At 39.1% G+C, this 12335-nt stretch overlaps 1 protein-coding gene across 1 annotated transcript in view; it reads right to left on the reverse strand.

Moving 5' to 3' along the window:
- Positions 1-12335, reverse strand: part of LOC115921684 (EF-hand domain-containing protein D2-like) — a 30286-nt gene continuing 17951 nt past the window's right edge. Inside the window, exons 2-4 of the mRNA XM_030979579.1 lie at positions 2370-2517; positions 1669-1803; positions 1-547 (exon numbers count right to left, since the gene is read on the reverse strand). Coding sequence (XP_030835439.1) covers positions 410-547; positions 1669-1803; positions 2370-2517 — 421 coding nt within the window. The 3' untranslated portion in view covers positions 1-409. The remainder of the gene's footprint in view (positions 548-1668; positions 1804-2369; positions 2518-12335) is intronic.

A 12335-nucleotide genomic window follows, 5' to 3' on the forward strand; every position in this document is an offset into this window, starting at 1 on the left:
AACGTTCGTATGGCGTTCGTAACAGTTCAAATTGGCATTTGTAACCAAGGCTTTAGTTATGCTAAAACATAGATAATTCTTGGTTTCGTTTTTTCTGGGATGTACTGTATAGAAGGTCACTAAAGCAGGATTAATTGTACTTTTTGATAAACGGTCCCCTTAAGGTATTGAAAATTTGCACAGGAGAGGCTGAATAGAAAACAAGGGTAAAGTAGGCAGTCCGGGGTGTGTATTTGTTTTTCTCTCTCCCTGATTCTTCAACGAAATATGGAAAGACAACCATAATAATTTCAAAAATTGCAGTTTCTAACAACCGAAAATTAGTACCCAGGTTCGATACAGTCTCCCATGTTAATATGGCTCTCTGCTTCTTGTATCCCTTGATTGTTTTCCGTCAGCCGGCATTATCTCATGACGAATTAAAGAGGGCGGCCTTTTCTCTGAACTGCTGTTGCCTGACCTTTTTCACTTCGGCTTCTTGCCTCCTCTCTTCTTGTTCATCCAGAATCTCTTGATGGAATTTGCCTTCTTGCGTCTGTACTGCGATCTGGAAAATGAACAATCAAATCAGATAATTTAAAATATCTACTTGCTTGATCTCTGGGAGAATAAATTACTTCATAGGAAAGAGAATTGTGGCATTCCATGGTCGCCCAACGTCTCAGGACATGGCATGTAAAGAGAGAGAGACTTACTTGCATTGCTTTTGTCGAATTCAATTTTCTTTGTCGGCATGGCGGATCAAATTTATGGCCGTTGTCAACAATTGCCTGCAAGACATGATTGGTTAATTTCATGTGCAAGGACATTGCCGATGAAATGGAGTATAACAATAATCTATAAACACTGAAACAGCTAAAAGCAATGTTACAAAAATAACAATCTGGAGTTTGCATAATGTCAAATTCTATTCCGTTAGATATTTAAAGAGGAAAATTGAAGTTAAATATCATAACTATGTCGCATGTTATCTACATCAGCTTCTATGTCGACACGTAATCTTCTGACTGAAATGGTGTTTTGTTGACAATATCGTCCACATCGTCAAACCGACACCACATCGACTCCAAACCCACCAATACTTGGCAAATCGGGGTAACATGAATTTCTGATCGGTCTGTTATAGATCAGTCTCGCTGGTGTGACTTTTAACGCCACAAGGTGGTACAGGATTTTACACCGTTTTGTAGTTGTCTGCGCCATCAACTGCTGTCACAACTCACTCACTCACTCACCCACCCACCCACTCACTCACTCATTTATCTTAGAATATTTACACAGGATGAAAACTTCAGCCAGAGCTGCTTTTCACATTGGTCCTATATATACATGGTAACATACAAAATAACAATGACATAAAACATAACATAAAACATATTATCCCATCTCAGTGTATCTTTGAAAAAGTTGCTTCAGGGATTATGATCTCTTCCAAGGTTCAGGATCCAAGACCAAACCTACCCAGGGTCCAAGACCAAACCTACTCAGGGTCCAAGACCAAACCTACCCAGGGTCCAAGACCAAACCTCCCCAGGGTCCAAGACCAAACCTACCCAGGGTCCAAGACCAAACCTACCTTGGGTCCAAGACCAAACCTACCCAGGGTCCAAGACCAAACCTACCCAGGGTCCAAGACCAAACCTACCCAGGGTCCAAGACCAAACCTACCTTGGCTTCAAAGAAGTTCTTGGCCCCACTGACACCTTCTTCGTCAACGTCGATCTCTGAGAGCTGGGCTAGTAGATTTAAACCGCTATCTTCCATCAATTCACCCGCTGCTGCCTTCCTGAAGATTAGTAGAAACTGAGAAGAAAGGAAGAAAAGTGATTAAATCCTATCTTCTTCAAATTGGCAACATTGGATTTCTTCCTTTATAGCTCTCTATCCTCCTCTCCTCTTTGCCTATCCCTTTCTTCCTTTCTCCCATTTATAATGTATAATTGTATTTGTTTATTCGGGCGTACCCATTACAAGCTATGCTTATCAGGTTTCGCGCCTTCTTCCTTGTAATACAAGTTCTTTAATTATATTTATGTTCCTACTTATAAATTGTATTGTTTGGAAGAAAATAAATGTTCATTTGAATAAAGAGGCATGTATGCCCTCCTGAAGATTAGTAGAAACTGAGAAAAAAGGAAGAAAAGTGAAGCAATCAGGGGGGTGTTTCACAAAGATCCTAAGCATTTGTAGCCTTAAAATAAAATATATTCAAATGCAAAAATTCAAGTATTTTAGACTTCTCATAAATTCCACATTAAGAACAAGAAATCTCCTTGATAATAAAATATGAATGATTTGAATCATCATTTAGTAATTTCAACTTAGGATCTTTGTGAAACACCCCCCTGAAGTGTTGAATGTGAACGAACCTCCCTGAAACTGATCATGTCATCCAAATCCTCGTCTGCTTCCTTCATCATTGCCTTGAGACCCAAGTGAGTCTGAGGAGCTTCCAGCTTCTCCATCATGTACTTCAACTCCATCATGTCGATGAAGTTATCGCCACCGGTGTCGTACCTAGAGGAAAATGTAGAAGAAAAATATGGAAGAAAAACGACAGAAATTTAGTTTTTATCTAATTAATCTTAATCTAATAACGTGATCAGTCTCGTATTTGGAGGAATAGGAGATAAGTAAGAGGAATAAAAGAAACCGGTATGTACCGTAATTAACGGTGTATTAACCGCACCTTTTTGCCCCCGAAAAAAATTCAAAATTTAAAGTTTCGATTTATGCCCCTTCACCTGGGGCTATGCCTGGCAACGTCTCCCAGCTCAGTAATCGGGGTGTTGACTCACCACTCGGAAACTAGAACAACACTCAAATTTGTCTGTCATCTTGGTTTGAAAGTAATCTTTCTGATAGATTTCAATATGTAGTTTATAATAATAATTCCTCCAATTTTTCTTCTATTACGTGGCGTACCACAAGGTTCTACCCTAGGTCCTCTACTGTTTTTTAAGTCGGGAAAAAAAAAGTCGGCAAAAAAAAAGTCAGGCAAAAAAAAAAAAAAAAAAAAAAAAATTGGGGGCGAAAAAGAGGGGTGCGGTTTATTCACGAGGGCGGTTTATACAACTTTAATTACGGTGATAGGAAAAAAATCATTTTAAGAAATCTTGACGAATGTTGTAGTTTCAGGAAAATATTAAATTAAAAGACACAACTTAGTTTCAATTGATCAATCTTAATCTTACTTTGGTCAACCATTGGATCAAACTGGGGGCTGCCAGTTGACTGATATCACACACACACATAGGACACATTTGATTTTTTTTAGATTTTTTTTTAAATCGCTGAGGTTATGCATTTTCATGTCTAATGTCTAATGTTCATTTCTAATGGACCAAATGTTCTGAGACTCTATTCCACACTGGTATAAATAAAAAAAAATGTAATGAAAAGAATCATCAAAACATGAAATACAAAAAAAAAATATTAATAACAATATACCCAAAACTCCATGCAAAGAAATTGAGATACATGTATGTGTCATTAGGGTACTTTGTTGCTGCATGTGTCTTTTAAAACCTCAGGCAAGCCTTCTCAATATCAATCTTTAGAGATATAAAATCCCCATGTTCATTTCTGGTATATTATTGAAAGTCAACAAATCCCTGATGACTCAAAAACATTAATTATACTGGGAATGCATGTACACATGAATGCTTCTCAAATCAAAAAATTGAACAGCGCCACCTTATGTCCTAAATCCTATATGAATCATAAATTTACGTGTAACATCATTCCGGTCTAGTGTCCTGTTTCAAAGCAAACAAATTGGATTTCTTTAGGGTTAAAGTCTTTGGTTATCTAGTGGTAACAAAATACAACATACACACAACCGACAATCTTAATTTGTTGATTAATTGTTTTTGGATGCTTAAAGATAAAGACAAGTTACGGTCATGCGATTGCATTGTGAAAGAAACGTTGTGGAATCAAACAGAAAAGGTTGATCATCTAGCATATAAGTATTGGTTTGTACTGCAAGGTTCTGGAATCATCTAAGTGATAAGAAATTTGGCCCAGTCTTTGTAAAGTTACAAGCACTGTACACAGAAAGATGTACGGTATATGGGACTACAGACACGTGCGTGACACGTGCGTTTATCTCTCACACACCAATAGATAAACTAATTTACCAAATATATCAATTAGTAGGCGGCTTCCCGGCAAATTTTTTATCACCATGTATTAGTCAAATCATATTCTTTCACATGATTGGTAATAAGAGCTTCCATTTCATTTTTTGAAATTAGGGCGTTTCCAATACTGGTCTTTACCTTTAAAACATTATTCTGAGGACCACTCCTGTATTGTGGCATTGTGGCTCAGTGGTTAGAGCGCCCGCCTCATGAATGGGAGGTCATGGGTTCGATCCCTGGCCGAGTCATACCAAAGACTTATAACAATGGGACCCCCTGCCTTCTAGCTAGGCGCTCAGCATATTAGATTGGAGAAGGGTAGTAATAACCAGTGCTCAAAATACACGGGGGCGGGGGGCGATTCGCCCCCGTGAGCTACATAATCGCTCCCGTCAGGTTGCTGACGGGGGCGATTGCAAAATTTAAAATCGCCCCCGTGGAATTATAAAATAAAGATTATCTTTTCTGTTATAGCTTTAACACAATATTGAGTTTCAATTTTCAAACCTTAAACCAATGAAATGGAACTTAGATTAGCGTGCAAGATTTCTCGTTTTATGAGTATAGGCCTATTATTACCGATTCAGCTCGCAGTGCAGTGCCGCCATCAGTAGTGGTTATAGGCCTACTGCGCCGCTAGTAGCGGTATGTGTGCACGCTGCCGCGCCATGTCTGCTGGAGCTGGAGGCGATCGTGCAAGGGCAGAAACATGGTCACGGAGAAGTTTTTTGTTGTGAAAGCGTTAACCGGCTGAAATCTGGTGATTTCAAATGACCAGCAAAATAATGAACCTCGACCAGTAAATCAATATTAGGGACTTTTAGATTTGCAAGATGAGAACGTGGACTGCAACGTGTGACCTCCTTTTAAGGCAGTGCCAGTGCTTAAAAGGACGTCACATGTGACTGCCAGTGCACGTCCACACAAATCTAAAAGTCCCTACTGAGAAGAAGAGGAAGACCAAGATGTCGTGGAATGATATGGTAACATGGGCACGGGGGGGGGGGGGGGGGGGGGGGTTAGGGGGTTTAACCCCCTCCTCCCACCCTTCGGCCCCCTTGGGCTGCCAAGTGAAAATGTGATATTAAAGCGGGGGGGGGGGGGGGGGGGAGTGAAGCGCCGTTTTAGCATGACTTTCTTTTTAACTCTTACTTTCACCTATCTCAGATAACCCTAAGTTTTTGGTTGCTGCTTTATATGTAGTTGATAATGCATGATTAAAATAAAGAGAGAGAGAGTGTAATGTACATTTGAAACCTTTTCTTAGCGTCTTAACCCTAAAAAAATAGCAAAACTATTTTTGAGGAAAAGCATTATACTGAATTTAATAAAGAATAATAGCTTTATATTGGATCATACTAATACTGATACGGGCTAAAGACAATGTGGTATTTGTATAGAGGTATTCCAAAATGATATTCTGATAAATCAACATTTGTTCTGGTATCATAAATGTATATACGCATAATACAACTGATCTTTATGATTTCTTAACGTGACATAGCTTCTTCTCCCCCTGCAAACAAAAAAGAAAACAAGGTTATTTAATAAAAGGATCATACAACAAATAATCATTGTGATTCAAATTGATGCAAGGATTTTTTTGAATAAGCAATGCTTTTCACCAGAATCTTCTTTGTAAAAACAACTTTTACAAATCTCAGCCATGCAAATCTGCCACTGTGTTGTAAGATCACTTTTAGATTAGGAGAAGTGCATTCTTTAATGAGTATTTTACATTGAATGGAACGTCTCAACTCAGTAAGCATGGCTGAGATTTGTAAAAGTTGTTTTTACAAAGAAGATTTGGGTGAATAGCAGTGCTTATTCAAACAAATATTCGCATCAATTTGAATCACAATCATTATTTGTCGCTTAATCCCTTTTAATGACCTTGTTTTCTTTCTCGTTTGCAAGGGGAGAAGCAGATATGTCACGTTAAAGACATCATAAAGATCAGTGTTGTATGCGTATATATTATATACACAGGCCAGTAACAGCTATGTAGCTTGTAAATTTGTAAGAGGGAAAATGCTGATTGAAATGATAATGATGAAATAGCAAATAATTGAGGAGTATCATAGGTACCAATTCAATGGATATTTGTATAAAAAAGAGCCCCCGTGAGAAGGCTCACGGGGGCTCTTTTTTTTTGGGGGGGGGGGGAGAAGAGCCCCGTGGACAAACAATTAATTTGAGCCCTGGTAATAACATTATGTTATGCAGGGCCCGCTGGAAGACCAGTTTCATAACTGAAGTGGCTACCCTGGGTAAATAAAACGTTATTATTATTATTATCGTCATAACCCATAGGGATAGGAATCATCCAAAAATTATCTTGTTCAGATAAATCCAACCCCAAACTAAGGCGTACATTCCCACTGCAATATCTCAATACGTATATATTTTCTTCGGGTTTTACAGGGTAACGCTTGATCGATACCATAACATTTGAAAGGACAGGGCCAGCATGAGTTTTTAACTGTGTGCTGATCGTGGTTTAAATTGAAATGTTATTCTATTTTATTACATCAAAATAGATAGACTATGACTGATTATTATATTAAAATGAGATTGGGAAGAAGTAATTTCACCAAGACATTTAAGAGAAAGAGAGGAAAATACAGATGTGATGAAACTGGTGACAATAGTGAAAGTTGACAAATTGCCATTATAGCACGGAAAGAAGAAGAGGAGGGGGAGGGGGAGGGGGAGGGGGAGGGGGAGGGGGAAGGGGAGGGGGAGGGGGAGGGGGAGGGGGAGGAGGAGGAGGAGGAGGAGGAGGAAGATTATAAGAATATAAAATCTCAAAAGCCATATGTAAACAAAGGTACATTTATAATTAGCCAGTGTTGCAATTTGTCATCAGAGCTATTCTAGAGCTTCCTAAAGCTAAACTGATCACATCTCCTGTTCATTTTCTTTGCTGGCCTGGTAGTGGCGCTCAAGGCGCTGGCCGTGCCGCAGAAGTATCGGTCATCACACTTTACCGACGGATGACGGTGTCACAGTGTGGCAATTTTCCAGCCGAATGACCATGAATGAGTCTTTGATAGGATGACTCACGCATCTTATACTCCGCTGATTGCTACAATTGGCATTGGAGCGGTCGGATATATATCTTCAAATACGATCAATAAACACACCAGATTGGATGCTGGTCAAGGATAGTTTGCAAGCAAGCACAATCCCCTGTCAGTTGTGAGTTTGTATTGGTATCATGCATGTATAACAAAGTTTCAGACCCATAAGACTGTTTACTAATACTAGGCTCAATGGGCACTGTGCTTTAATGGTCTGCAGGTACAGACTCTCATTTGACACTTAAACACAATACCATAATGTCTTGAGCAGAGACTAACTATTATTAACTGCTATTATTATTACAGGTTGATTTTTTTTAAAAGCCTTTGTGATTGCATTGAAAGGTACATTATTCTTTCACAATGTACAAGAAACTGGCAGAAATGAAGTTCATTAGTACCTTTAGTAGTAGTTAATGGTCTGCAGAATCCATTTCATACCTCATTGGTTGCAATATTATAGGGCAATTTTTCATATTAATCAAGGTCGACAAGCACAAGAAACCTGTAGAAAGTTGGGGGATCATTTTCTGTCTTCACTCAGGTCAAATCATTCAGTATTGCTATCACAACCAGAAAACTACAGCATTTGATGGAAAAGAATCCAAGTTCCGTACCGGTAGATCTAAACTTATTTGATTCAGGTGTGTATTTTGGCAATAGGTTGTGGAATTTTCCTCCTTTCATTCATAAGTAGACCATTGAATTGCATAGAGAGATTAATAACGGCATGGACACTGAAGTATTAAAGCCAACCTTTGACTACGAAAAAAATAAAATAAGAACAGTGAAAGGACTCTTATTTGTGTCCATGACCGCTCTACATTCCAGAAAAGTTCTAGTGCACATATATGGGGATTGCCTATTTAGGGACACTGATTTTCCGTTTCAAAAAATGGCCTTTTCCGTTTCAGAAAATCTTGAATTCCGTTTCAGATGGGCTGAAAAACAGAAATTCCGTTTTGCCATAGACTTTGTACACATGAAAAAACTAAAATTCCGTTTACATAAGATTTTCATTAAAACATGAACATGAACTTGAACTTGAACTTGAACTTGAACTTGAACTTGAACTTGAACATGAACTTGTACGGGCCCTAGAGTCTAGGCTAGACCTACAAAAAATTATCAAATGGTTAGATTTACCAACTTCAAATTCGAACTTAGACTAGCAGACTAAAGTCAGCTGAATGTATCAGAACACGACATATTCTTGACGAAAATGCTGAGTAGTACCGACGTCAACGAAAACATTTTCAGTCTTGGCTGTCATGTCCGCGATCGATCGATTTTAGGCGCACATGCCAGCCCCTTTTTCGAACTGTACAACTGCGTGTGTACAATCTCGCCGCACGTAGCGCCCGCTACTGGCGTGTGTGTGCCTAGTATTACGTCTACGTAATACTAGGCGCCTAGCTGGCATAATCGGATCGTTTCGCTGCTATTTGTACCAAGTTTTACGAAATGATCCCTTTCGGTCCAGCGAAACAAAATGGCAGCTCCCGGTCTCCTAAGAATCTGACGAATATCGCTAAATATTCGGAATTATTAACCATGATTTGAGGCCCAATATTTTTTAACTGCATAACGAGTCACAAATATAGTGTAAGTTTTACGATTTTCTTCTTAAAAAATGAAAAGTTTTGGGGTAAAAGGGGTTTTCCGCGATTTTCCGTTCGAAATTGCATTTTCCGTTTCAAATGGTCAATTCCGTGAATTCCGTCCGTTTTCCGTGATCGCGGAAAATCAGTGTCCCTACCTATTTACAGTAGACTATTGCATGAAAGGTTTGCACCTTATTGGAAACAAGAAAATTCACACATCCCAAAAATTCTGTGTTTGTTATTTGTGATGCAATTACTTCACAGCTGGAAACATATTTGGGATGCAAATCTGTTAACACATGAACACATCTTGCACATGAAGGTTTTTAGTTTTAATCTTTTACTGTGCAGGTGTACATGCACGTGGCAAAGAAGCAAATGGGCAGCAAGTTTATATGTTACAATTCCTACAATTTGGCTAAAGCTACATCACACCTCATACAGAACAGCTGGGACTTATTTTCTATCTGGAATATATAGATCTACCAAGGTTTTTCACACTTGGGAAAGTATAATCCCTTTAATAGCCTGATTCTGTGCAATATATACAGTAACACATAAGACTTTTTTCTTCAAATATGTTCATTTCCTTGATGGCTACAGTAGCCTACAAATATCAGAAGCATCAGGCTTATTTCCAGAAAAAAGCCACAATGTAATGTAGCTATAAAGGTAAACCGGTTTACTTTATTTAACATACTATGGCAGTATCTTTTCTTGGGATCTAGTGTTGAGTTATTCCATTAATCGGTTACGAACGAAAGTACTACAATACTTGGAATCAAGTCGTACTTTACTTGTTGCTATGTCAGGCAAGCCTCAAGCAAGCTTTTTGGTTGTCAAGAACAACCTTTGTTTAAAAAAAATATGCATACAATTTGAATATGTTAGTTCACCGGTCTATTTGCACCATTTGCATACAGTACCGTTCACATCAGGTAGGGTTAGGGTTAAGGTTGGGTTAGAGTTGGGTTAGGGTTGGGTTAGGGTTGGGTTAGGGTTGGGTTAGGGTTGGGTTAGGGTTGGGTTAGGGTTGGGTTAGGGTTGGGTTAGGGTTGGGTTAGGGTTGGGTTAGGGTTGGGTTAGGGTTGGGTTAGGGTTGGGTTAGGGTTGGGTTAGGGTTGGGTTAGGGTTGGGTTAGGGTTGGGTGAGAGTTTTGGCTATTTTGTAGAAACATGCCTCTACTTATAATGCCTACCAGACTGCAGGGCGAATACAGCTAATGGTATTGTTGCTATAAAAATAAAAACAAGAACTGGTGACGCTTTCCTTATGCATACCTATGGAAGAATCTCACTAATGCATCCACAACAAGCTTGCTAATGCCTTGGGACGACAGATGGGCATTTCAAAAGAATCTCTCATCATTATTAAAGTACTACATGTAGTATGTCCCATTTGCTGCCAACCTCAAATTCTGTAGAACTTTGTAGGAATTATGAATATGTCACGTATGTCCTATCTGTGAAAATAAGACGTTAGCAGTGTCCTAGTATTCAAATTATGCAAGGAAACCAGTTTTAATACTTTCTAGACTTCACGATCAGTATCAGACTCTTTCCGTGACTGACCGACTTCATTCCTTTCTTTGGTAATAACATGCATAAAATGAGCTGTAAAAGGGTAAAAGGGTACATGAGCATGTGCCTACATCAATAACCCACTTCTTTTAATGGCCAGAATTAAACCGATTGAATCTTTGCACAGCACAAAAACGTACAACATTCGGTACAAGGGTCTGAAAATAAGACTATTTACTAAAAGGATTGCAATACCTAAAGTCGGTTGTTATTTCCCCACAAAAAGACATTTTCAAGCCCTTTCGTTTTGAGGGAAGTTCTAAAATAGTATTATCATTCAAATGCCTGTGGAATTTAATCTGTTTAATTCTTTTGGCCTGCAAATGGGACATAGTACTATGCACAATGTTGGTAAAAAGTTCCTCCCATTTTTGGTTTGTTTGTTTTCTTGTCCGGAGAACTAATACAGCACGCTATTTTTTTCCTTAGATAATAAAATCAAAAGCATATTTCTTTGTTATGTGCCTCGTTTAGAAATGTTTCTGGCTCCAAACTAAAATATATTCCAATCTATACACCTTAATCTAGCGACAAGCTTCTACATTTGACTGTTACATATATTTACAGAAGCAGGGCCCTGGGAACGATTTTGTCACCGGGGGGGGGGGGGGGGGGGGGGGGGGGGGGGGGGGGGGAGGGGTAAGAGGACATATATATTTTTTTTTGGTCCCAAAAATTTCGCAACGACTCATATAGTGATATACATTAAATATATCATACCAGATTTTTTTTGAAGGGGGTGCTATGCTCCCCTGGAAAAATTCCAGAGGTGCTGCAGCACCCCCAGCACCCCCGCTTCCCAGGGCCATGTACAGAAGCAGTTGTATCTCAACTGACGGAATGCAAATTGCATATATTCTGTGTTGCTAGGTGGGGGAAATCATGTTTGTCCTACCTAGCAACAATTCTTATTCATGGCAGGTGAATGAAATTGTCCATATCAAGGCACTTCACACAGACATACATGTATGTAGGCTGTGTATCGAAATTAGCTTACATTACAAAAAAGGCCTATTGATTGGAGAACTTGTGATTAATTTGGATCAATCCCAACTCTTTCTTTATTAGACAGTGCCCTCGATACGAATGACTAGGCGTTGTGGCCTGCGCCTGTAATCCAGCTAAAAGTGGAAATTACAAACTGATTCAGCCGAGGACGCAGGTTCGAAACTGAATCACGTCTTTCGGATGGTGACGTTTAAAGGTCGGTCCCAGGCGTAAATAATCATATCTGATTGATACACGTCTGTAAAAACCCAACACACACACACACACACACACACACACACACGAACGAGTGCATTTATAGGTTCATGCTCAGTGTAACAATTTATACTCAGATTTTTTCAAAAGTTCCTGTGAAAGTTATTTGAAGGACTAAGGTTTTCCTTTTACGCCAAGAACTTTACAAAGGTCATTTACAAAAAAGGCCTATTGACTGGCGAACTTGTGATCAATTTGAACCAATCTCAACTCTTTCTTTATAAGACAGAGCCCCGGAATCTGGATACAAATGAGTGCATTATTATAGATGTGCGGTCAGTGAAACAATTTATACTCAAATTTATTCAAAATCTTCCTGTAAAAATAATTTGTTGGACTAAGGTTTTTCTTTTATCCTGAGATCTTACAAAGGTCATAATTAAAGTGATATTGATTCATATTTTTGTGTAGTTGTCGTTTTTGTTTCATTTTGTGTTTTTACAATGGTATTATACACCTCACTTTGTTGTACATGTAAATACAGTACTCTACTACTCAGTCTCCAAAGTGACAGCTTAAAGCTACAGTCCCATATACGTCCCGGACCGTCCCGGACCATCCCGGACCCCATCCGGGGTGATCCGGGATTCGGTCCGTGTTGACACCGTGTTGGCACCGGGGTGGTCCTGGATGGTCCTGGATGGTCCTGGATGGTCCTGG

This window comes from Strongylocentrotus purpuratus, unplaced genomic scaffold (assembly GCF_000002235.5).
Source record: "Strongylocentrotus purpuratus isolate Spur 01 unplaced genomic scaffold, Spur_5.0 spur5_contig_816, whole genome shotgun sequence".
NCBI classification, from domain to species: domain Eukaryota; kingdom Metazoa; phylum Echinodermata; class Echinoidea; order Camarodonta; family Strongylocentrotidae; genus Strongylocentrotus; species Strongylocentrotus purpuratus.